General features: G+C 38.9%; 2 protein-coding genes across 2 annotated transcripts in view; one reads left to right on the top strand and one right to left on the bottom strand.

Annotated features, from left to right (window-relative positions):
* The window catches only part of rabep1 (rabaptin, RAB GTPase binding effector protein 1), a 66,537-nt gene extending 49,111 nt beyond the window's left edge, over nt 1–17,426 (top strand). The window contains exons 14-18 of the mRNA XM_051930783.1: nt 310–499; nt 5,215–5,270; nt 11,119–11,217; nt 15,858–15,974; nt 16,076–17,426. Coding sequence (XP_051786743.1) covers nt 310–499; nt 5,215–5,270; nt 11,119–11,217; nt 15,858–15,974; nt 16,076–16,177 — 564 coding nt within the window. The 3' untranslated portion in view covers nt 16,178–17,426. The remainder of the gene's footprint in view (nt 1–309; nt 500–5,214; nt 5,271–11,118; nt 11,218–15,857; nt 15,975–16,075) is intronic.
* zgc:171740 (uncharacterized protein LOC795694 homolog) overlaps nt 1–22,320 on the bottom strand; it is a 317,785-nt gene that overhangs the window by 142,849 nt on the left and 152,616 nt on the right. The window lies entirely within an intron of this gene.

The following is a 22,320-nucleotide window of genomic DNA, read 5'->3' as shown; positions in this document are numbered from 1 at the left end:
TTAGATTAATGAATACTCATTTGATACCAAGTGGAAATGCCAGGCTACGTACATTGTGGACTGAAAAATATTGATATTACTCCTGGATTTGCTACATCACCAAGGGCCACAGGCAATTTACTTTTCATTGAGTTAGTTTCCATTTGTCACCTGTCAGACACTGTCTTCTGCTGTCTTGGTTATAGAAAATGTTTTGGACAGGATTGAATAAGCTCTTAGTACAACTGTAATTGTCATTTGTATAAAAAGCTGAAATATTCATGTTTAAAAACACCTTCACATTTCTACATTTGTATTTTCTCATAATAGGAGATGCAGGCACTTGTTTTGCGCTACAGGGAGGATATAGTATGTGTACGGACTGCTTCTGATCATGTTGAGGAGAAGCTAAAAGCAGAAATCCTATTTTTAAAGGAGCAGATTCAGGCTGAACAGTGTCTGAAGGAGAACTTAGAGGAAACACTACAACTAGAGATTGAAAGTTGCAAGGAGGAAATTGGTGAGATGGCTGCTGTTATAAACATTCAAGCTGTTTTCAAATAGATTTTCATTAAAAGTACTGTTGTTAATGGTACTAGATGGAAATATAGTAAAATACTTTTAAGTTTTGAATCATTTTATATTGGGATAATGTCTAGCTACACTTAAATACAGTTTTCATTTTAGCATAATTTTCTTACTTAAATATTCATCTTGGAATTTTAAGTCATGAGCATGTACTCTTACAAGTCTAAGCTCTAGACATTTTGAGGGGTCTGTGTTTAAAATATCTTATGAATGTTAAAATAAATTATGTACAGTGGACTCAAAGTGTTCAAACTCCTTTACTTTTTTGACATTTTGATACGCTGTACTTTTGTGCTAAAATCATTTCGTATGATTATGGTGGCCACATCATGCTGTGGGGTGGATTTTCAGCATCAGGGACTGGGAGACTACACATGGTTATGGGAAATATGAACAGAGCAAACTACAAAGATATATTTAATCAGAACCTGCCCAGGCGCTCTGGTCCTCAGAGTGGACTGAAGAATCGCCTTCCAACAGAACAGTGACCCTAAGCACAAAGAAAAGACAACACAGGAGTGGCTTAGGGACATCTCTGTGAATGTCCTTGAGTTGCCCAGCCAGAGTTCAGACTTAAACATTGTATATCTCTGGAGAGACCTGAAAACAGCTGTCCATCAAAGATCTCTATCCAACTTGACAGTGCTTGATAGGATCTGCAGAGAAGAATGGCAGAAACTCCTGAAATTCAGGTGTGTGTAGCTTGTTGTGTCATACCCAAGATGATTCCAGGTCGTAAAGGGTCTGAATACTTGTTTCATTATTTCATTTCAATACTTGTTTCATTGTTTCAGGTTTTTATTTTTAAAAGTTTGCCAGAAAATGCTAAAATCCTGTTTTTGCTTTGTTGTTCTAGGGTATTGTATATAGCTTGATGTAAAGAAATGATTGTAGCACAAGGCTGCAACTTAGCAGAATGTGGAAAAAAGTGAAGGGTTCTGAATACTTTCTAAATCCACTGTATGTGGAATAGATTACTGACTGTGAATGAATTTCATTGTTACTGCATTATGAGTCATGAATGAAAATCAGAACAGCTATGTTTCTTAAATTTGGACTCCATTAACAAGTCAGGAATGTCTTTCCTAAGACTATCCAGAATCAGTGATCTATTTCGTCATGTCATCTGCTTTGGTTAGCACCTTTAATTATTCAGTTGTCACAAAGTTCAGAAGAAACTATTTTCCCCAAATATGTGTTCTCTATGCTATAAAAGTGACCGGTCTCTAAACAAAAATACATTTTTATAAGAATAAAAATAAAAAATTGAAATCCATTTTTGATGCTATCAATTATGTGCTGAAAATTAATAAGTTGTTGCAGAAAATGTCAGATGTAGAGAAAGAGAATCTAATTAATATTAAAGTATTTAAGTTCAAAATTTGATATAACAACCCAAATTTAATTGGAGAAAAGTAACCACTGCCATAAACTCCATGGGTTCTGCTGCTTATGATTAAAGTTGGGTAAAACCATATATAAAATAATTTGGAGTGGCATTATTGTGTTTCTTACACTCTCTGGGTAATCCACACATAGCCTGTACTAGTTTCCACATGGAGAAAAGTGAAGATGGTACAGAATAGAGTGCATAAGCTGCAGGCAGGCCCGGTCTTAGGTATTATGGGGCCCTAGGCGAAAGGGGGGTCCAGGGGCCCCCTGAGGGGGGGCGGAGCCCCCTGGAAGCTCTGCGAAATGCATGAAAATTAGACCAAGGAGTCGATCCGGGGCCCTAGGCGGTCGCCTACTTCGCCTATGCCTAAGGCCGGGCCTGCTGCAGGTGAAGAGCACAACACAGTACAGGAAGGTTGTTATGCTAACAGACACAGCAGACCCAACAAAGTATGAAAATGCAACAGTTATTTTTCTTTGCTTGGTGCTGACAGGCAACCAAGATTGCACTGCGGCTGTAGCTAGATTTTTCTATATTTCTGCATAAATATGATCTAAAACATCATCAGATTTTCACTCAAGTCCTAAAAGTAGGTAAAGAGAAACCAGTTAAACAAATGAGACAAAAATATTATACTTGGTCATTTATTTATTAAGGAAAATGATCAAATATTACATATTTGTGAGTGGCAAATGTATGTGAACCTTTGCTTTCAGTATCTGGTGTGACTCCCCTATGCAGCAATAACTGCAACTGAACATTTCCGGTAACTATTGATCAGTCCTGCACACCGGCTTGGAGGAATTTTAGCCCATTCCTCCGTACAGAACAGCTTCAACTCTGGCATGTTGGTGGGTTTCCTCACATTAACTGCTCGCTTCAGGTCCTTCCACAACATTTCGATTGGATTAAGGTCAGGACTTTGACTTGGCCATTCCAAAAAAATTTACTTTATTCTTCTTTAACCATTCTTTGGTAGAACGACTTGTGTGCTTAGGGTCGTTGTCTTGCGGCATGGCCCACCTTCTCTTGAGATTCAGTACATGGACAGATGTCCTGACATTTTCCTTTAGAATTCTCTGATATAATTCAGAATTCGTTGTTCCATCAATGAAGGCAAGCCGTCCTGGCCCAGATGCAGCAAAACAGGCCCAAACCATGATACTACCACCACCATGTTTCACAGATGGGATAAGGTTCTTATGCTGGAATGCAGTGTTTTCCTTTCTCCAAACATAACGCTTTTCATTTAAACCAAAACGTTCTACTTTGGTCTCATCTGTCCACAAAACATTCTTCCAGTAGCCTTCTGGTTTGTCCACATGATCTTTAGCAAACTGCAGACGAGCAGCAATGTTTGTTTTGGAGAGCAGTGGCTTTCTCCTTGTAACCCTGCCATGCACACCGTTGTTGTTCAGTGTTCTCCTGATGGTGGACTCATGAACATGAACATTAGCCAATGTGAGAGAGGCCTTCAGTTGCTTAGAAGTTACCCTGGGGTCCTTTGTGACCTCGCCGACTATTACATGCCTTGCTCTTGGAGTGATCTTTGTTGGTCGACCACTCTTGTGGAGGGTAAACAGTGGTCTTGAATTTCCTCCATTTATACACAATCTGTCTGACTGTGGATTGGTGGAGTCCAAACTCTTTAGAGATGATTTTGTAACCTTTTCCAGCCTGATAAGCATCAACAACTCTTTTTCTGAGGTCCTCAGAAATCTCCTTTGTTCGTGCCATGATACACTTCTACAAACATGTGTTGTGAAGAGCAGACTTTGATAGATCCCTGTTCTTTAAATAACACAGGGTGCCTACTCACACCTGATTGTCATCCCATTGATTGAAAATACCTGACTCCAATTTCACCTTCAAACTAACTGCTAATCCTAGAGGTTCACATACTTTTGCCACTCACAAATATGTAATATTCGATCATTTTCCTCAATAAATAAATGACCAAGTATAAAATTTTCTCATTTGTTTAACTGGTTTCTCTTTATCTACTTTTAGGACTTGAGTGAAAATCTGATGATGTTTTAGGTCATATTTATGCAGAAATATAGAGAATTCTAAAGGGTTCACAAACTTTCAAGCACAACTGTATCCATTGATATGTTTCCAAATATAATACTGAATCCAGTCCGAAGGTGCTTTTTATTGTCTTGAGCAGAGGAACTTGGAGAATCCACCATTTACACTTAAAAAGTTCAACTTTTTTGTCTCTTCTCCTTTAAATGATTTTTCTTCTTTCATTTTTTCCTGTTTCCTTCCCTTCCTTTTCCTATTGATGATGGTCTCCAGACATCCTAGAAGGTATGAGAATGAATCTTGCCCTGTTATTACTGGGCTTTGAAAATGTTTTGATTCGATCTTTAGCTTTTCTTCTGCAGCACCTGACAGCTTTCTTTACTAGCACCAACCTGTGGTTTGTTTTTTTTTTTTTGTTTTTTTTTTTTTTATATAAATATGCAGCTTATGTTTCCCCACATCCATGCAAATATGTCAGAAAGCGTGAAATTCAAGGATCTTGCTTAAAAAAAAAAAACAGTCCATTTGACATATTGCACTATATTAAGGTTATAAATCAATAGCAAGAAAGCATGTAGTAGTCATCATAATAAATAGTATTATTGTCATGTGCAGAGTACAGTAAAATTCTTGCTTACATCTTTGCCCAACTTGCAAATGTAGCCACATACTGTAGTTTAATCTTAGTCATTAAACATTTTTATACCACAAACGTAGTTACTAGTTGAAAAACTTTAATGTAGATTTATCTATTTATGTGACTGTATTTTCTCAGGCATTACCTAACACCAATACATTTGTCACTGCAGTTTTTCTGTTTTCTTTGTCATTTTTAATCCCGAGTCAGAATATCATTTTAATTTGGAACTGCATTGCTGTTGAGTGAATTTGTAGTGTGTTGATTTGCCTTCAGTTGTAAGAGATTGGGCATCAGTGCCCACATAATGTTTTAGGAGCAAAACCAATCTATCTAAGGATAGAATTATCCTTTACTGCATGCTTAGTAAACACCCTCAAATTTCTTGAGCCTATTTATACATAGTCATATTATGAAATGTCCTATTATTTAGATCTCTTTTAGCATTTTGTCAGTTTAGCTTGAACATCCCTTCACTGTAACAGAGATGCAGTTCCTTATCATTCATTGCAGTTTAAAATGCCCTTTCCTTCTTGCAGAGCATCATTATGAATATTATGTCCTTTTTTTTTTTCCTTTCTCCAATCAGCTTCTTTTTCAAGTTTGAAAACTGAACTGGAGCGTGAGAAGGCAGAAAAAGAGCAGGTATGATCCACTGTTACAATTTCAATATCTTAATGAACCTGATCAGAACATTTTCAATTTTTGTTGAGAATTTTTGAAGAGTTGGCCTCTTCATAGACCTGAATTTTAAGTGCTCATCTGTTACGTTTAAGAAAGAAATAAGTACACAGTTATTAAATAATATTTCTGTACTATGAAACCCTGTTCAGTGTCACCTTGTGGATTTGTTGAGCTAATATCTTATTAGCTTTCTCTCCTTGTTCGTAGTAATGATGTTGTGATTTAAAAATGAGTTGTTCTGTTTCTTTGGTTGTCAAGAGGCTGAGATCTGAATGCAGAGCCTGTCTTTTCCTGTAGAGTGCCTCATTTGGGAACCTAGTGTGTTGTTGATCAATTCTGGTAATTTCACTGATTAACTCTAATGCCTTCTTGGTTTCCTCTTTATTTATGTGGGATAGATACAAGATAATCTGTCCTCTTAAAAATACCTTTAGAGTTTCTTAGAGTATTCCTGCAGAGACCTCCGAGGATGTATTTGTCTCTAAAAAAAATAGTTTGCTTGGATTTAAGTTCTCGTCAGATATAAAATTGGGTTAAGATACTTGCTGTGAGATGAATATGTGGAGCATAATGATTTGAGTGCCTTGATCAAAGGGGCACGGTTGGAGATAACAATAGTATTGCACTTGTAAGATTTGATCATAGGCAAAAAATTATCTATAAAGAAATAATCAGTTCTTAAGTTGTAGCGCTGCCACATAAAGATAAAATGTTTTCTGCTGTCGATCGGGTGTTGTGGGGAACATTCTTACAGCCAGAGATTGACAGCAGTGCCCCAGAGGTGGAACTTTCGGTTTTACTGTTTTTTTCGGGGAGTGATTTGCATAAAGCACGCTGTTTTAAAGAGAGAAGGGAAGGAGGAGGGAAAAAGTAAAAAAAAAAAAAAAGCATCGGATAATTAAAAAACAGATCAGCTACTGCACTGGCCATGTAAGAAGTCTAGGAGCTCCTACAGTCCTCTCAGAAGGTGGAAGGTCTTCTTTTGATCGGGGAATCAAACATTCCGCTAATTCCTACGGACTTGGGTGAGCTATTTCAAAGGACTTACTATATTTTTTATGTGTGGCGCTGCAATATAAGGGTTATTTAGGGTTGGGGGGGTGCAAGTAAGGGATTGTATTTTTTTGTTGTTGTTTATTTGATGTAATGTGATGATAGATATTGACTAGAGTTTTTGTGGGCTATAAATGCATTGGTATTAAGGGACTGTTTTGTGTAGAATAAAGGGTATACAGGAAATTTATTGGGGGTGTGATATTGGCCTATCCTTTTATCATCTGCCGTTACCTAGGACAGATTAGTGGTAGCAATCGTCTCAGGTTAGCGCTCGAGAAGAATTGTTACAAAGTAACTGATGCACTGGAGAGAAGAAGGAATATGGTCTTGAGTTTGGATTTAGAAATCCCCAAGGAACTGATAAGTTCTGATCAATTACAAACTGTGTAATTGTTTTTACAGTGTTAGATGTTATTGCCGTTGTGCCTGAAGACCTACCCAGGTCTGGTTTTAATACACAATTAAAGTCTCTGGTCATTATATATTATATTGTTTAAATTAAGCACTTCTTTATAAAGCAGTTCAGTGAAGTTCACATTTAAACAGACATTCAATATGTAACTAGCTTAACTTTATGTACTGGTTGCCGTTTTAGAACTATTTTGGCACACTTCATTTGATCAGTAACTCGCCTTATGAGTGTGTTTCTTTTGACTCAACATTAAGAGTACCTTAGAAATAACGATGACAAACACCATGTTGTCAGTAAAACTATTGTTGTGTTATCATTAAAAATTGGTATGTAACAATCATGCTTTTGTAAGACTAATGGCCACCCTGCTGGTGCCACACCTTGGTGAGCATACCATGGTAAATGAAAACGCATGCCCCCTGGTGCTATTTGTTTATCAGTCAAATGACATGAGAATGTCTTTTTTGCCATAACCAGCATAGAGTGGATTTGTTTTTTCTTCAGTTTAACGGCAGAATAAGATCCCTGAATGAAATTTAAAGTGCCATATTATATTGGGATGGAATAGAAATTTTCTGATTAGATTTTTTTCCATTGTTATTCTGTGGATGATGTCACTGATTACAGTCCTCACCTTATTCTTAAAATGATTAATGATAAATGTAAACTAATGTAAAATACAGAACAAATTGTACTAAGCAGGTTTAGTAAATGGATGTAAAGTGGTGACAAATTTAATTTCTTGGATGTAGCCACCGAAGTATAAGGCCAGTCCAAAAGTTCGTTTTAAAAATACTTAGTGAAAGTTGAAAGCAAATAATCCACACAAGAATAAAGAAAAAAGTAGTTACACACGTTGAATAAAAGGTAAAAAAAAATTAAACTTATCTAAACGTAGCTTTTCTTGAGAAACTTGTTATTTCTGTACTTAAAGGTTCTTAACTTTTTATATACTTAAAGATTCTTGGTTGTTTCTTCTGTACACTATAAGCGTATGGTTCTGCACTTAATTAAGTGCTATTTTCTTACATGTTTACAAATTCAGAAGGCCCCTAGGCACGGTTTAAAACCTTATGCCCTGTACACCTTACACATGGCAAGGCTGGTCACTAACTGAAGATTAATATTAAGTCAAAGCTATGGAAATGGCAAGAATATACCAATACAATTTTACTTATGGGCATTATAGGAACCTCCCATAGATTATGCTTTGTCATCTAGTAAAATATTCATGAATCTTACATAACTAGGAAAATGGCTCCTACAATGGAGTTAATGGCTTAGTACAGGTAAATCTAGATGGATGTTACAAATATAAAGAAGCATTAGAAAAAATATCTGCTTGCATAGTTGAACCAGAAAAGATTATAACAGTAGCACAAAAATGCTGCTTCTAAATTTGTCTCATGCTATTTACGTATATGTATTTTGTAAATCAAACTCTTGTTTATTTGAAAATGCTAGCTATTTTAGAGCATTGATTGTGGAAAATTGAGGTCCATGTATTAATTGCACGCAACAATAAATATAAAAAAAGTCAGATAATGACCAAATCTAAAAACAACAACTGGAATTGTACTTGCAAGCCCATGTTATTCAAAAAGCTATAGTGTAGCTCTTTTGAATTTTCTCAAACATGAGTAATTTCAATATGAATGTATAGCACAACAATAGTAGCAACAAGTTATTTTTGTGTTTAATAGCCATTGTGAGCTTCCACTGAGAAGTTTTATTTGTTTATATCAGTGATATTTACTTTTTATTTTATATTTTAATAATCTTTTACTTTCTTACAGTATACAGTAAATAGTGAGCAGAATTCAAGGTTTTATCTTGCCTTTCTGAAAGCATTTGATAAGGTGCCACACGAGAGGTTGGACATCAAACTTAAAGAAGTTTGAGGTGTTTGTGGATGGGTGCAAAATTGACTCAGACTTATGAGGCAGAGGGTTATGGTGTGAAGAACCCTATCGGAATTGGCTGATATTGAGTGGTATTCCATAAGGGTCAGTGCTAGGACCTCTGATATTTTTAATATATATAAATGACTTGTGAATTAATATAAGTAACAAGCTAGTTAAGTTTGCAGATTGGTAGATAATCTAGGATCTGTTGACACTTTGCTGAGGGACTTGGACAGCATACAGGCTAAGGCAGATTTGTGGCAGATGAAATTTAAAATTTAATGTAAGTAAATGTAAAGTATTCACATGTAGGATGTAGAAATTTTAAGTTTTAGTACACAAGGGGAGGCCTGAAAATCGAAACTGCACTTTATGAGAAGGATTTAGGAGTCGTAGTGGGCTCTACACTGTCAACTGCCTAACAGTGTTCAGAATGTTAGGTTGCATAGCACAATGTGCAGAGTACAAGTCCAAGGAGGTTACGCTCAAACTTTATAACACAGTGGTGAGACCTCACCTGCCTGTACTGTGTACAGCTTTGGCCTCCTGGCTACAAAAAGGAAATACAGTAATCCCTCCTCCATCGCGGGGGTTGCGTTCCAGAGCCACCCGCGAAATAAGAAAATCCGCGAAGTAGAAACCATATGTTTATATGGTTATTTTTATATTGTCATGCTTGGGTCACAGATTTGCGCAGAAACACAGGAGGTTGTAGAAAGACAGGAACGTTATTCAAACACTGCAAACAAACATTTGTCTCTTTTTCAAAAGTTTAAACAGTGCTCCATGACAAGACAGAGATGACAGTTCCATCTCACAATTAAAAAAATGCAAACATATCTTCCTCTTCAAAGGAGTGCGCGTCAGGAGCACAGAATGTCACATAGATAGAGAAAAGCAAACAAATCAATAGGGCTGTTTGGCTTTTAAGTATGTGAAGCACCGCGGCACAAAGCTGTTGAAGGCGGCAGCTCACACCCCCTCCGTCAGGAGCAGGGAGAGAGAGAGAGATAGAGAGAGACAGAGTTTGTTTTTCAATCAAAAATCAATACGTGCCCTTCGAGCTTTTAAGTATGCGAAGCACAGTGCAGCATGTCGTTTCAGGAAGCAGCTGCACAAAAGATAGCAACGTGAAGATAACCTTTCAGCATTTTTAGACGAGCGTCCGTATCGTCTAGGTGTGCGAACAGCCCCCCTGCTCAATCCCCCTACGTCAGGATCAGAGAAAGTCAGCACAAGAGAGAGAGAAAAGTAAGCTGGGTAGCTTCTCAGCCATCTGCCAATAGCGTCCCTTGTATGAAATCAACTGGGCAAACCAACTGAGGAAGCATGTACCAGAAATTAAAAGACCCATTGTCCGCAGAAATCTGCGAACCAGCAAAAAATCAGCGATATATATTTAAATATGCTTACATATAAAATCCGCGATGGAGTGATGCCGCGAAAGGCGAAGTGTGATATAGCGAGGGATCACTGTAGCGGTGCCGAATAAAGTCCAGAGAAGAGTGACTAAGCTGATACCAAGGCTACAGGGGATGAATTATGAGGAAAGATTAAAAGAGCTGAGCCTTTTCAGTTTAAACAAAAGGAGATTAAGTGGAGACTTAACTGAAGTGTTTAAAATTTTGAAGGGAAATAATACGCTGGATCAAGACATATTTTAAAATGAGTTCATCTAGAACATGGAAACACTTGTTAAGGGTAAATTTCACACAAGCATTAGAAAGTTTTTCTTTACACAGTGAACCTTAGATACATAGAATAAGCTACCAAGTAGTGTGGTAGACAGTATGAGCTTAGGGACTTTCTAAAATATACCTAATGTTATTTTGGAAGAACTACGTTGGTAGGACTGGTGAGCTTTGTTGGGCTGAGTGGCATGTTTTCATCTAGATTGTTCTTATGATCTCTTTATCTCGCACTTGGTTTTCTCCGCTGGATTAAACTTTAATTTTAGACAATTAAAGGTATACACCTTCCGGTGCATCTGCAGCAGTTTCATTTTTGAGTCATTCGATTGTTTTCATTTTATAACTGGCCATTCTTTCCAAGGATCATTTTGGCTTTGGAGGATATACACGCCCATCCTTAAAATTGTCTTGTTTCGTTGATAGAATAAGGCCCCCATTGAATAGCTATTTTAATTGATTGTTGATTTGTTTGTACTTTATGTGTCTTGCCTTTCCAGATATTAAATAGTGCATCAGCTCTTTGAGAGGCAGGAGGATGAGCATGCAGCAAATTGAATGGGTTACAATTCTGTCGATTTGGAATTTCATTTGTAGGAAATGGAAATGTTCTTGAGTATGCTCCAATGCTTTCTGTCAACCATGAAGAAGACTGTGCTGGTGTCAGTGCACTAAACTGCACTGGTGTTCAGTTATTACACTGCAGCTGTTCGCTGAGTAGAGACACATGGCCTTGTTTTATCCTGCAGCTGGTGTCCAGATTGACGGAGAAGACTCAGCATCTGGAAAATCTTCAGACTTTGAGGAGTAATCTGGAGGAGCAGCTGAAGAAAGAAACAACAGCCAGGGTGAGTCAAACACTTACTTTGTACTGCTGGATATCTGGTTTGTTGTTAGGGTAAGTAGGTATGTTTTACTGGAGACGTGAACATTAAATCACACTGATATAATTTATTTTATATCCTGACAGAGTGAAATGGGGCTAAATTACACAAGTATTCACAATGTGCTTAGAGTAACATGTGAAACCTGAATTCTTTATTGTATGTAGTACATGTTTGTAATAAGCACCATTCTAAAGAGACTTTAAAAGGAAATTTCTACAGTAGGATGTTTTTTATTTCTTTTTGTACTATTGAAGTATGGGTAGCATTAGTAACTTGATCAAAGTCACACTGAGTCTGGCAGTGGTTGAATCAGCACTCTTGTGGTTTTAAAATTTTGTGCACTTGTTACTAGGCCACTTAAAGAACTAAAGGCCATGTCACATTACAGAACTTTTCCAGTGATCTTCAGGTTTGATTTTTGTCTCAATTTGTAAGGCAAACTCTGTGTGTGCAATGCATATAACGCAGTAAAGAGGGATATGCAATGCAGATGTTTTGGACCTTGCAAACACAAGAGGGACTTGAGGGTTTGATATCACATATTTTGAGGGTTTGATATCACATATTTTGAGGGTTTGATATCACGTATTTTACATACCACAACAGAATGGGCAGAAAAAAGGGGCGGCTCTGTCATGCAGCACGTTATTGGCTACAAGAAAAAGGGACAAGCTTGTTGTATTTTGGTGATAGGAAAGTGATATACCTCAGCAGCAACATTAGCAAGTGATGTAAAGTGACATCAGCTTAAGTTACTGAAAGTGTTTTTTTAATGTTAACATATCTTTGCAACATACAATCCAAGATAATGATGTCTACATAATTGTAATGCATAATTGTAATTGTGAGTGCAGATGGTGAAAGCAGAGTCATGGAACATTCTAGTTGTTTGGGTTTGAAACAAGTGATGTCAGAATGGATAGCTGGCTTATGGCTTCTAATCATTCGTAATAACGTTGTGTTTTGATCGTCTCTTCCTTTCATTATGAAGCAGATTTCACCCAGCACTGAATTGTTCATGCAGTAGTAAGGGAACATAAATTGGGATTAGACAGTTTTAAGACAGGTTAGATTTACCGTACTGATCTTGTATTCTTGGTATGTCACGATAGCATCCTGCTCAGTAGAAGAGGGTAAGCAGGTTCAGATATAAACTCAACCTAACACACACATTACCACTCCACCTTACTTCAAACATCCCTTAAAGACATCTATAAAGCCACTCTGTATTTAATTAAATTCAATAATTCATCCCTGTAGAAAATAATGCCTATACGATTCACTGACTGACCAACCCAAAGCACAACATATCTACTACCCCAGTGCTTAATGAATGGTTAGCAGGATGGTCCTTTGTTTCAGTACTTGAAGTGCTTTTCTCCAGATGTGTTATTTTTTGTCTTTCCATGGCACTTGATTTAAAACATAATGTTATAAAGTGGGGCAAAAAAGTATTTAGTCAGCCACCAATTGTGCAAGTTCTCCCACTTAAAAAGATGAGAGAGGCCTGTAATTTTCATCATAGGTATACCTCAACTATAAGAGGCAAAATGAGAAAAAAAATTCAGAAAATCACATTGTCTGATTTTTAAAGAATTTATTTGCAAATTATGGTGGAAAATATGTATTTGGTCACCTACAAACAAGCAAGATTTCTGGCTCTCACAGACCTGTAACTTCTTCTGTAAGAGGCTCCTCTGTCCTCCACTCGTTACCTGTATTAATGGCACCTGTTTGAACTCGTTATCAATATAAAAGACACATGTCCACAACCTCAAACAGTCACACTCCAAACTCCACTATGGCCAAGACCAAAGAGCTGTCAAAGGACACCAGAAACAAAATTGTAGACCTGCACCAGGCAGGGAAGACTGAATCTGCAATAGGTAAGCAGCTTGGTGTGAAGAAATCAACTGTGGGAGCAATTATTAGAAAATGGAAGACATACAAGACCACTGATAATCTCCCTCGATCTGGGGCTCCACGCAAGATCTCACCCCGTGGGGTCAAAATGATCACAAGAACGGTGAGCAAAAATCCCAGAACCACACAGGGGGACCTAGTGAATGACCTGCAGGGAGCTGGGACCAAAGTAACAAAGGCTACCATCAGTAACACACTACGCCGCCAGGGACTCAAATCCTGCAGTGCCAGACGTGTCCCCCTGCTTAAGCCAGTACATGTGCAGGCCCGTCTGAAGTTTGCTAGAGAGCATTTGGATGATCCAGAAGAGGATTGGGAGAATGTCATATGGTCAGATGAAAAAAACTCTACTCGGCGTGTTTGGAGGAGAAAGAATGCTGAGTTGAATCCAAAGAACATCATACCTACTGTAAAGCGTGGGGGTGGAAACATCATTCTTTGGGGCTGTTTTTCTGCAAAGGGACCAGGACGACTGATCTGTGTAAAGTAGAGAATGAATGGGGCCATGTATTGTCAGATTTTGAGTGAAAACCTCCTTCCATCAGCAAGGGCACTGAAGATGAAACGTGGCTGGGTCTTTCAGCATGACAATGATCCCAAACACACCGCCCGGGTAACGAAGGAGTGGCTTCGTAAGAAGCATTTCAAGGTCCTGGAGTGGCCTAGCCAGTCTCCAGATCTCAACCCCATAGAAAATCTTTGGAGGGAGTTGAAAGTCACACGGACTGGCACCCAGCGACAGCCCCAAAACATCACTGCTCTAGAGGAGATCTGCATGGAGGAATGGGCCAAAATACCAGCAACAGTGTGTGAAAACCTTGTGAAGACTTACAGAAAATGTTTGACCTCTGTCATTGCCAACAAAGGGTATATAACAAAGTATTGAGATGAACTTTTGTTATTGACCAAATACTTTTTTTCCACCATAATTTGCAAATAAATTCTTCAAAAATAAGACAATGTGATTTTCTGGATTTTTTTTTCTCATTTTGTCTCTCATAGTTGAGGTATACCTATGATGAAAATTACAGGCCTCTCTCATCTTTTTAAGTGGGAGAACTTGCACAATTGGTGGCTGACTAAATACTTTTTTGTCCCACTGTATAGATATCTTACCTAATGAAGTTGTAGGAATGGGTTCCTTCTGAGATCATTTCTGAGTAGGCAACACAGTGCTTTGGACCTGTGAAGCCTACATTTCTGGGATTTACAGTTAAACACATTTGATCGGTTTATGGGCGGTTCTCAGGTTTTTTTTTTTTTTTTTTTTTCCTGGGTCTTCAAAATCTTTAATAGTTCTCCCTTTTTTAATGTTGTTTTTCATAGCAGAAATTGTGGTATCATTTTGTACATAGGTTTTTTTACATAGGTTTGAGTCCTTGGCCCAATGTTTAGAGGAGAATGGGCACAATATCCAGAGATGGCGATGCATTTATTTAACTACTAGTCATTTAGCCCGTTACAATAACGGGCGCTAGAACAGTAGTGCATAAACATTAGTAGGAACAGTCTATATTAAATGGCAAGGGACTTTGACCTCATTCTTTTTGTTGGTCGTATTTTTCTTTCTTTCAGCCTTTCTTTTGTTGATGTTTACTTCGTGGGCTGCCGCTGTGTATTGTGTGTCTTTAATTTTCTGTGACAGTAATACTGTCTTGTACGGCTCTATTCAATAAGGGCGCGCACAAAAAGGCGAGCTTCAAAAGGGCGACCTCAGTTGAGCGCGGCGAATAAAGGCGTTCGTAGATAATTTATTTCAAATGGCTCTGGAATTTGTGAAGAGCAACAAAAGTGCAGATCTTTATTTACGCGCGCCTTTATTCACTGCGCCCAACTGAGGCCGCCCTTTTGAGGCTCGCCTTTTTGTGCGCGCCCTTATTGAAGGATACCGTCTTGTACGTCTGCTGGCTTGTACGTCCGTAATATACCTTTAATTTTCTCTGCCTGTAATACAGGCGTGCGCGTCGGTAATATGCCTTTAATCTCCTCTGACAGTAATACTGGCTTGTTTGTGGCTGTAATATGCGTCACTGTATTGTGTACCTTTAATTTCCTCTCGCAGTAATACTGGTTTGTATTTCCGTAAAACGCCTCTAACTTTCTCTGACAGTAATATCGTGCATGCGCACTTCACCAGAAGACACACACACACGGACACCTGGACGCACACAGGGATTTTATTAAAGAGGATTATTTATAACTATTGTATATATGAAAGAATTCCATGAGACACCTGCAGGGTATTTATTGATGTGTTTAGTTCACTTGTAAATTTGCAGTTTTCAAACACAAGCAAACTACCTAGAAACCAATACAAAGTAACAAGTTATCCTTTCATTCGGAACAAAGTGAATGAAGTATGAGTTTGAAACGCCTTCACTGTAGATTTCTACTGTTGTTATCTGCTGATGTAGTAATGCACTTTATTCATACTGATCATTATGAAACATGCAATATAAAAGTAGTGTTTTGTTTTGCATATTTACAGCTGTAAACCTGCACATTGAGATTCAGGTCATTCTTTACCAATATCTTCTTGTAGAAAGGAGCACTGGCAGGCAGGAGGCACGCTTTACATTTTGTGGAGTGCTTTTCCACAGAACAATTTTAGTGTAGATTATAGTTGATACATGCTTCCATGACTGCTTACTGCTAGCTGCACTTCTGTCTAATTACAGACCAACTTTGAAAATCAAGTTTATGAAGAAAAAGATAAAGCACAGCGGCTGCAGACAGAACTGGATGTTAGTGAGCAGGTCCAGAGAGACTTTGTTAAACTTTCTCAGACGTTGCAGGTAAGGTGATATCCTGTCGTGATGACCATTTGTTGAGACTTCCGTTCCACTTGTGAAGTTCAGACTCTAATGAAGTATTTCACTTTTCCTTCCCCTTTTAGGTCCAGTTGGAGCGAATTCGACAGGCCGACTCCCTAGACCAGATTCGGGTGATTCTTAATGAAACCAATTTAACAGATATCAACCAATTGCCTGAAACATGATAGTGGATGCAGGGGATCACGTTAGGGAGTGGGCTCTTGTTCCCTGGATTCTCTATTCTTGCCTTTGTTTCGTTCTTTCTTTCTTTTGCTGTCTTGGTTTTTCCATGAAATGTTATTTTACTCCTTAGCATACAGGAGGGATTACACTAAGATGTACAGTTTGTGTCTGGAGGGGGGGGGGGGGGGGGGGACATGTTTGAAATAACAATAACTAGACAGGAAGAAAAACCATGCACAGGAAAGGTGCTGTATGAAGAGAGAATGGAGGCTTTCTGACACTGAGAGACACTACAGAAGGGCCAGTATGATAAATGCAGCCGCCTCCATGTAGATGGGAGTTAGACATGGGCTCTTTTAATTCTTACTTTGACCTATTTTAGCATGTTTTCAAGCAGATGCGTAGCTCTTTGCTTCCATCCCAGTCTTTTCCAGGAGGTGATGATTTGTTTGAGGAGCTTGTTCCCCTTACAAGGATAATTTGACTGGCTTAGAGATCGGAATATCGGAACTGTTTAGGATGAAGTCCTTTTTTAACAGAAGACTTGTAAAAGATAACTAAACTTTTTTTTTATCCTCCTTTTAAGTGTAAACATCAATTACATTTCATTGAGGACTTCCTCTGAATCATTTTAAGTAGTATACCATTAACTTCCCCTCACCATCTTGCTTAAATAGCACAGTCCATCTGGTATTTGAAGATCCATGTGCGCCATACTAAGGCACTGCTGATTGTCTTGAGGGGTGTAATGGGTTTAGTAAAGACTTGAGACTGTGTACACAACTTCTTCTAGTTTCTCAGCATAGTGAGGATGAAGACAATGTTAAGAAGAAGAGAATGCCCTGTCCTGTCTGGGATATCGTTGTCGTTTTATTCTGTTTCTCAGCAGTGCTGCTTTTCTCCTTCCAGTCAGTGCCTAATACGGGTAATGCTGCTGAATTGTCCAGCTTGGTCTAATCTGAGGTCAGCACAGGTCTTAACTCCCTCAAGGATGGCTGCTTTCCCGACTTTATTGTTTTGTTCTGATCTCAAGGCAGAAAATCTGTTAATGTACTGGTTAATTGTCAGATCACATCTTGTCCCAGTAAGGGTTCAGCTTGCTGCATCGGCTAACAGCCTACAGTCCTGTAGATACTTTGTAGTGATTTCCACTTCAAGGGTCTCTGTCATCTTGTCAGTTCAAGTTGTATATGAGTCTTTAAAACTGACCATCTTATAAGTGCGTCCCTTAATAAATTACATTATAATGATTTTCCTGGCTTGAATGCTTCTGTGCTGTTGTGTGGACAGTGTAGAGCTGAAACACATATGGAGACCTGAAAGTAAGAAAATATACTTGGATGGTGTATTCCCCGCTTCAGAAAGGTTTGTCACTGCTTCTTATTTTTTTGGGGTTGGGGGGCATTTAACATGTCCATCGTAACATTCTGCGAAGTGAAATGCAGGGACACCAAAAACTAAGGGAGAGAAAGCAATACGGTATATATTTTGTTAACCTTTAACTTTACAGTTTCTAATCTATTATAGCACTAAGACGAGTGAATATACCTAATTCACTGTGATGAAAACCTTGTATATTAATACATGTATACTAATGTACAGATATAAAGCATTCATACCATGTTTAAATGTGTGTAAGGCACATTTGCATAGTAAATATTCTCAGTCCTTCTGCCTCTACTCCTTGTCCTTCTTCCTCCCTTATTCTGGCTTCTCTCTATGAGCAGCTTGCTTCTTTTTAAGCTGCACCTGCAGCATCCATGGCACCCAGCAGGGCTGAGCTGACAAACTGCAAGTCCCATACAGCCCTGTGGGAATCCGAGACGCCTTTGCAACCTGTGGGGTACCCAAGTACCAATTTGGGGGGGATAGCACCCTTCATAAGCCATCTCCCCCTGTCCTTCCATTACGGAGACATCCTGGCCAGGTAGTGGCACTGGTCTCCATCCGTCACATATGTAACAGTAAAGGTTTCTGCTTGTCCACTTTGGCATTCACCAGCCACACTTTATTCAGATAGATACAGCTAGGTCCATAAATATTTGGACAGAGACAACTTTTTTCTAATTTTGGTTCTGTACATTACCACAATGAATTTTAAATGAAACAACTCAGATGCAGTTGAAGTGCAGACTTTCAGCTTTAATTCAGTGGGGTGAACAAAACGATTGCATAAAAATGTGAGGCAACGAAAGCATTTTTTTAACACAATTCCTTCATTTCAGGGGCTCAAAAGTAATTGGACAAATTAAATAACTGGAAATAAAATGTTCATTTCTAATACTTGGTTGAAAACCCTTTGCTGGCAATGACAGCCTGAAGTCTTGAACTCATGGACATCACCAGATGCTGGGTTTCCTCCTTTTTAATGCTCTGCCAGGCCTTTACTGCAGCGGCTTTCAGTTGCTGTTTGTTTGTGGGCCTTTCTGTCTGAAGTTTAGTCTTCAACAAGTGAAATGCATGCTCAATTGGGTTAAGATCAGGTGACTGACTTGGCCATTCAGGAATTTTCCACTTCTTTGCTTTAATAAACTCCTGGGTTGCTTTGGCTGTATGTTTTGGGTCATTGTCCATCTGTATCATGAATCAATTTGACTGCATTTAGCTAGATTTGAGTAGACAGTATGTCTCTGAACACCTCAGAATTAGGCTGCTTCTGTCCTGTGTCACATCATCAATAAACACTAGTGTCCCAGTGCCACTGGCAGCCATGCACGCACAAGCCATCACACTGCCTCCACCGTGTTTTACAGATGATGTGGTATGCTTTGGATAATGAGCTGTTCCACGCCTACTCCATACTTTTTCTTGCCATCATTCTGGTAGAGGTTGATCCTGGTTTCATCTGTCCAAAGAATGTTTTTCCACAACTGTGCTGGCTTTTTTAGATGTTCTTTAGCAAAGTCCAATCTAGCCTTTCTATTCTTGAGGCTTATGAGTGGCTTGCACCTTGCAGTGCACCCTCTGTATTTACTTTCATGCAGTCTTCTCTTTATGGTAGACTTGGATATCGATACGCCTACCCCCTGGAGAGTGTTGTTCACTTGGTTGGCTGTTGTGAAGGGGTTTCTCTTCCCCATGGAAATGATTCTGCGATCATCCACCACTGTTGTCTTCCGTGGACGTCCAGGTCTTTTTGCGTTGCTGAGTTCACCAGTGCTTGCTTTTTTTCTCAGGATGCACCAAACTGTAGATTTTGCCACTCGTAATATTGTAGCAATTTCTCGGATGGGTTTTTTCTGTTTTCGCAGCTTAAGGATGGCTTCTTACCTGCATGGAGAGCTCTTTTGACCGCATGTTGTCTGTTCACAGCAAAATCTTCCACATGCAAGCACCACACCTCAAATAAACTCCAGGCCTTTTATCTGCTTAATTGATAATGACATAACGATGGACTTGCCCACACCTGCCCATGAAATAGCCTTTGAGTCAAATTACTTTTGAGCCCCTGAAATGAAGGGATTGTGTTCAAAAAATGCTTTAGTTGCCTCACATTTTTATGCAATCGTTTTGTTCACCCACTGAATTAAAGCTGAAAGTCTGCACTTCAACTGCATCCGAGTTGTTTCATTTAAAATTCATTGTGGTAATGTACAGAACCAAAATTAGAAAAAAGTTGTCTCTGTCCAAATATTTATGGACCTAACTGTAAATATAAAACACACAGGTGGTGTAAGCCAGACATTCAGGCATCTTTGTGCACTCGAGCTTGCTCTGCTTGTCTTGGCCGTGATCCTCCACTTCGTTTATTATGATGTTTTATTATGAAGTCCATGACAGGATTTCAAACACTAAATCTTCAACTTTTGATATCCATGGTGAGCGCACAGTGGATTCAGAAAGTATTCAAACACATTCATGTGCTGCATTTTGTGTTGTAGATTTGTTTTAAATGGAGAAGTTAAGTCATTTTTGCCCATCAATTTACACTCAACACATAATAATGACAAGGTTTTCAGAATGGTTTGCAAAATTTGTATTAAAATTCAAAAACGTAAATCTCTCATTTATATGCATTAAGTATTCAGACAGCAATTCCAGGTTCCAGTCTTCTTGGGTAAGTGTCTAAGTCTCTTCAACCTTTGCACATCTGAGCTAAGTTTTTTGTGCAGTTTTTCAAACCCCCCCATTCTTCTAAGCAGATCCACTCAAGCTGTATTAACGTGTCTGTAAACTGCCATGTTCAGGTGTCTCCACAGGTGTTCTTACGGCTGGGCCACTCAAAGATGGTCGGAGCCTTAACCCGAAGCCATTCCAACATTGTCTTTGCTGGATGCTTCAAGTCGCCGTCCTGCTGAACTGTTGCCCCAGTGTGAGATTTCCAAGCACTTTTGAGGTTTTCTTTGAGGACCTCTGTGTATTTGGCTGCATTTGTCCTTCCCTCCTGTCTCCCTGTACCTGGTTCTGAAAAGCACTTCCATAGTGTGATGCTGCTTTACTGTATTATACAGGTGATGAGTAGTGCATGGTTTCGCCACACATAGCACTTTGAGTTCAACCCAAAATAGTCTATTTTTGTCACCTTCAACCAGAGTTCTTAAAAAAGGCTGTCTTATGCCTTTTACTAAACCCTGGCTTCAGTCTAGCCACTCTGCTATAAATATCAGATTGATGGAGTACTTCTGAGATGGTTGTTTTTTTTTACAGCTTCACCCCCTCTCACCACTGGCTTCTTGGTCACCTCCCTAACTAAGGTCTTTTTGCCCATTTACTCAGTTTGGCTTGATGCCCAACTCTAGGAAGGTTCCATACTTCTTCCATTTCACAATTGTTGAGGCCGCTGTGCTCCAGAGAACCTTCACAGCTTTAGAAATGGTTTTGTATCCTTGCCTCACTACATTGTGGAGGTCTACAGAGAATTCCTTGGACTTCCTATCTTGCTTTTTGTCCTGGCAGGTAGTGTGAATGTTGGGGCCTTCTATCCACAGGGGTGTACCATTCTAAGCTATGGCCAGTCAAGTTAGTTTCCTACAGGTGGACTCCAGCCAAGTTATGGGAACATCTCAAGGATCACTGAATCAAATGTGATGCACCTGAGCACAATTTGGAATGCAATGGCAAAGGGTCTGAATACTTACAGGAATGAGAAATTTCAGTTTTATATTTTTATTAAGTTTGCAAACCCCTCTAAAAATAATTTTAGGTTGAGTGTGGATTGGTGTGCAAAATGACAAACATTTTAAAGTTAAATCTAAAACACAAAGTGTGCAGGAAGTGAGGGGGTCTGAAAACCTTCTGAATCCGCTGTAGGTACCCTGACCCCACATGCTTTTTCTGAAGTCCAAGTTAACTTCTGTTTGAGTTCTAGACGTGGGGAAATGAATCTTGTTGACTTTTTAAAAATAAAAAACTCCAGTTGTAGAATTCATCAAGTGAATTGAGGCATCAGTCCTTTCCCAGCCATTTACTTTCTTTCCACTGTTGCCATCTCAAGTGACCAGTGAATGTATTTAAAAAAAATGTCAGTCTTTTGATGAATTGGTCTTAAAGTTCTAAGTCTTAAGCTTGACCTGCATTCTTGAACTGTGATGCTGAAATGTGGTTAGCTAGGAGATTTATGATGTTGCAGTATTAGTATGGCCAATGACAGCACACATTTTCTTTCCTCCTAGTCAACTGTTTGTGGTGAGTCTCTGTACAAACACCCAGGCAACGATGTTGCCCAGAGAACACATTCAGAAATGTGGCTGCCGTATCAGTTTATCAGGTCTGTTTTATGATGAATCAGACCCTCCACCCAGATTGTGCACACAAAAAGCATCCCCTAAAACTGATGTAGGAAGAGGAAACCATAAAGCAGGAATGAGTTTTCTTAACAGGATGTACGTCTTGATAAGGCAGTGAGCAGTTGGGTGAGATTATTTGGTAATAAGAACGAAATAAGGCCATTCCGCCATGAGCCACCGAGACAGAGGAGTGAGTGGTGGTTTTAAACTTCTTGGTGCAAAAAATATTAGTGATTTAAATGGACAGAAGTTATCAGCTGGAGCCTTTCTGATGATTCTTCACATTCCCCAGCTGTCCCCCTCACATCAATTTCAAAATCCACAATAAAATGAAACCTGCTTCTCCATGACAGGCAAACATCAACATTTTAGTTTGAAGTTATAAGAGGTGGTGGCTTCCACTGATGATGAAATATGTA

The sequence above is a fragment of the Erpetoichthys calabaricus genome, chromosome 8 (assembly GCF_900747795.2).
Source record: "Erpetoichthys calabaricus chromosome 8, fErpCal1.3, whole genome shotgun sequence".
Lineage (NCBI taxonomy): Eukaryota > Metazoa > Chordata > Cladistia > Polypteriformes > Polypteridae > Erpetoichthys > Erpetoichthys calabaricus.
This window is presented reverse-complemented; position numbering and strand designations above follow the sequence as displayed.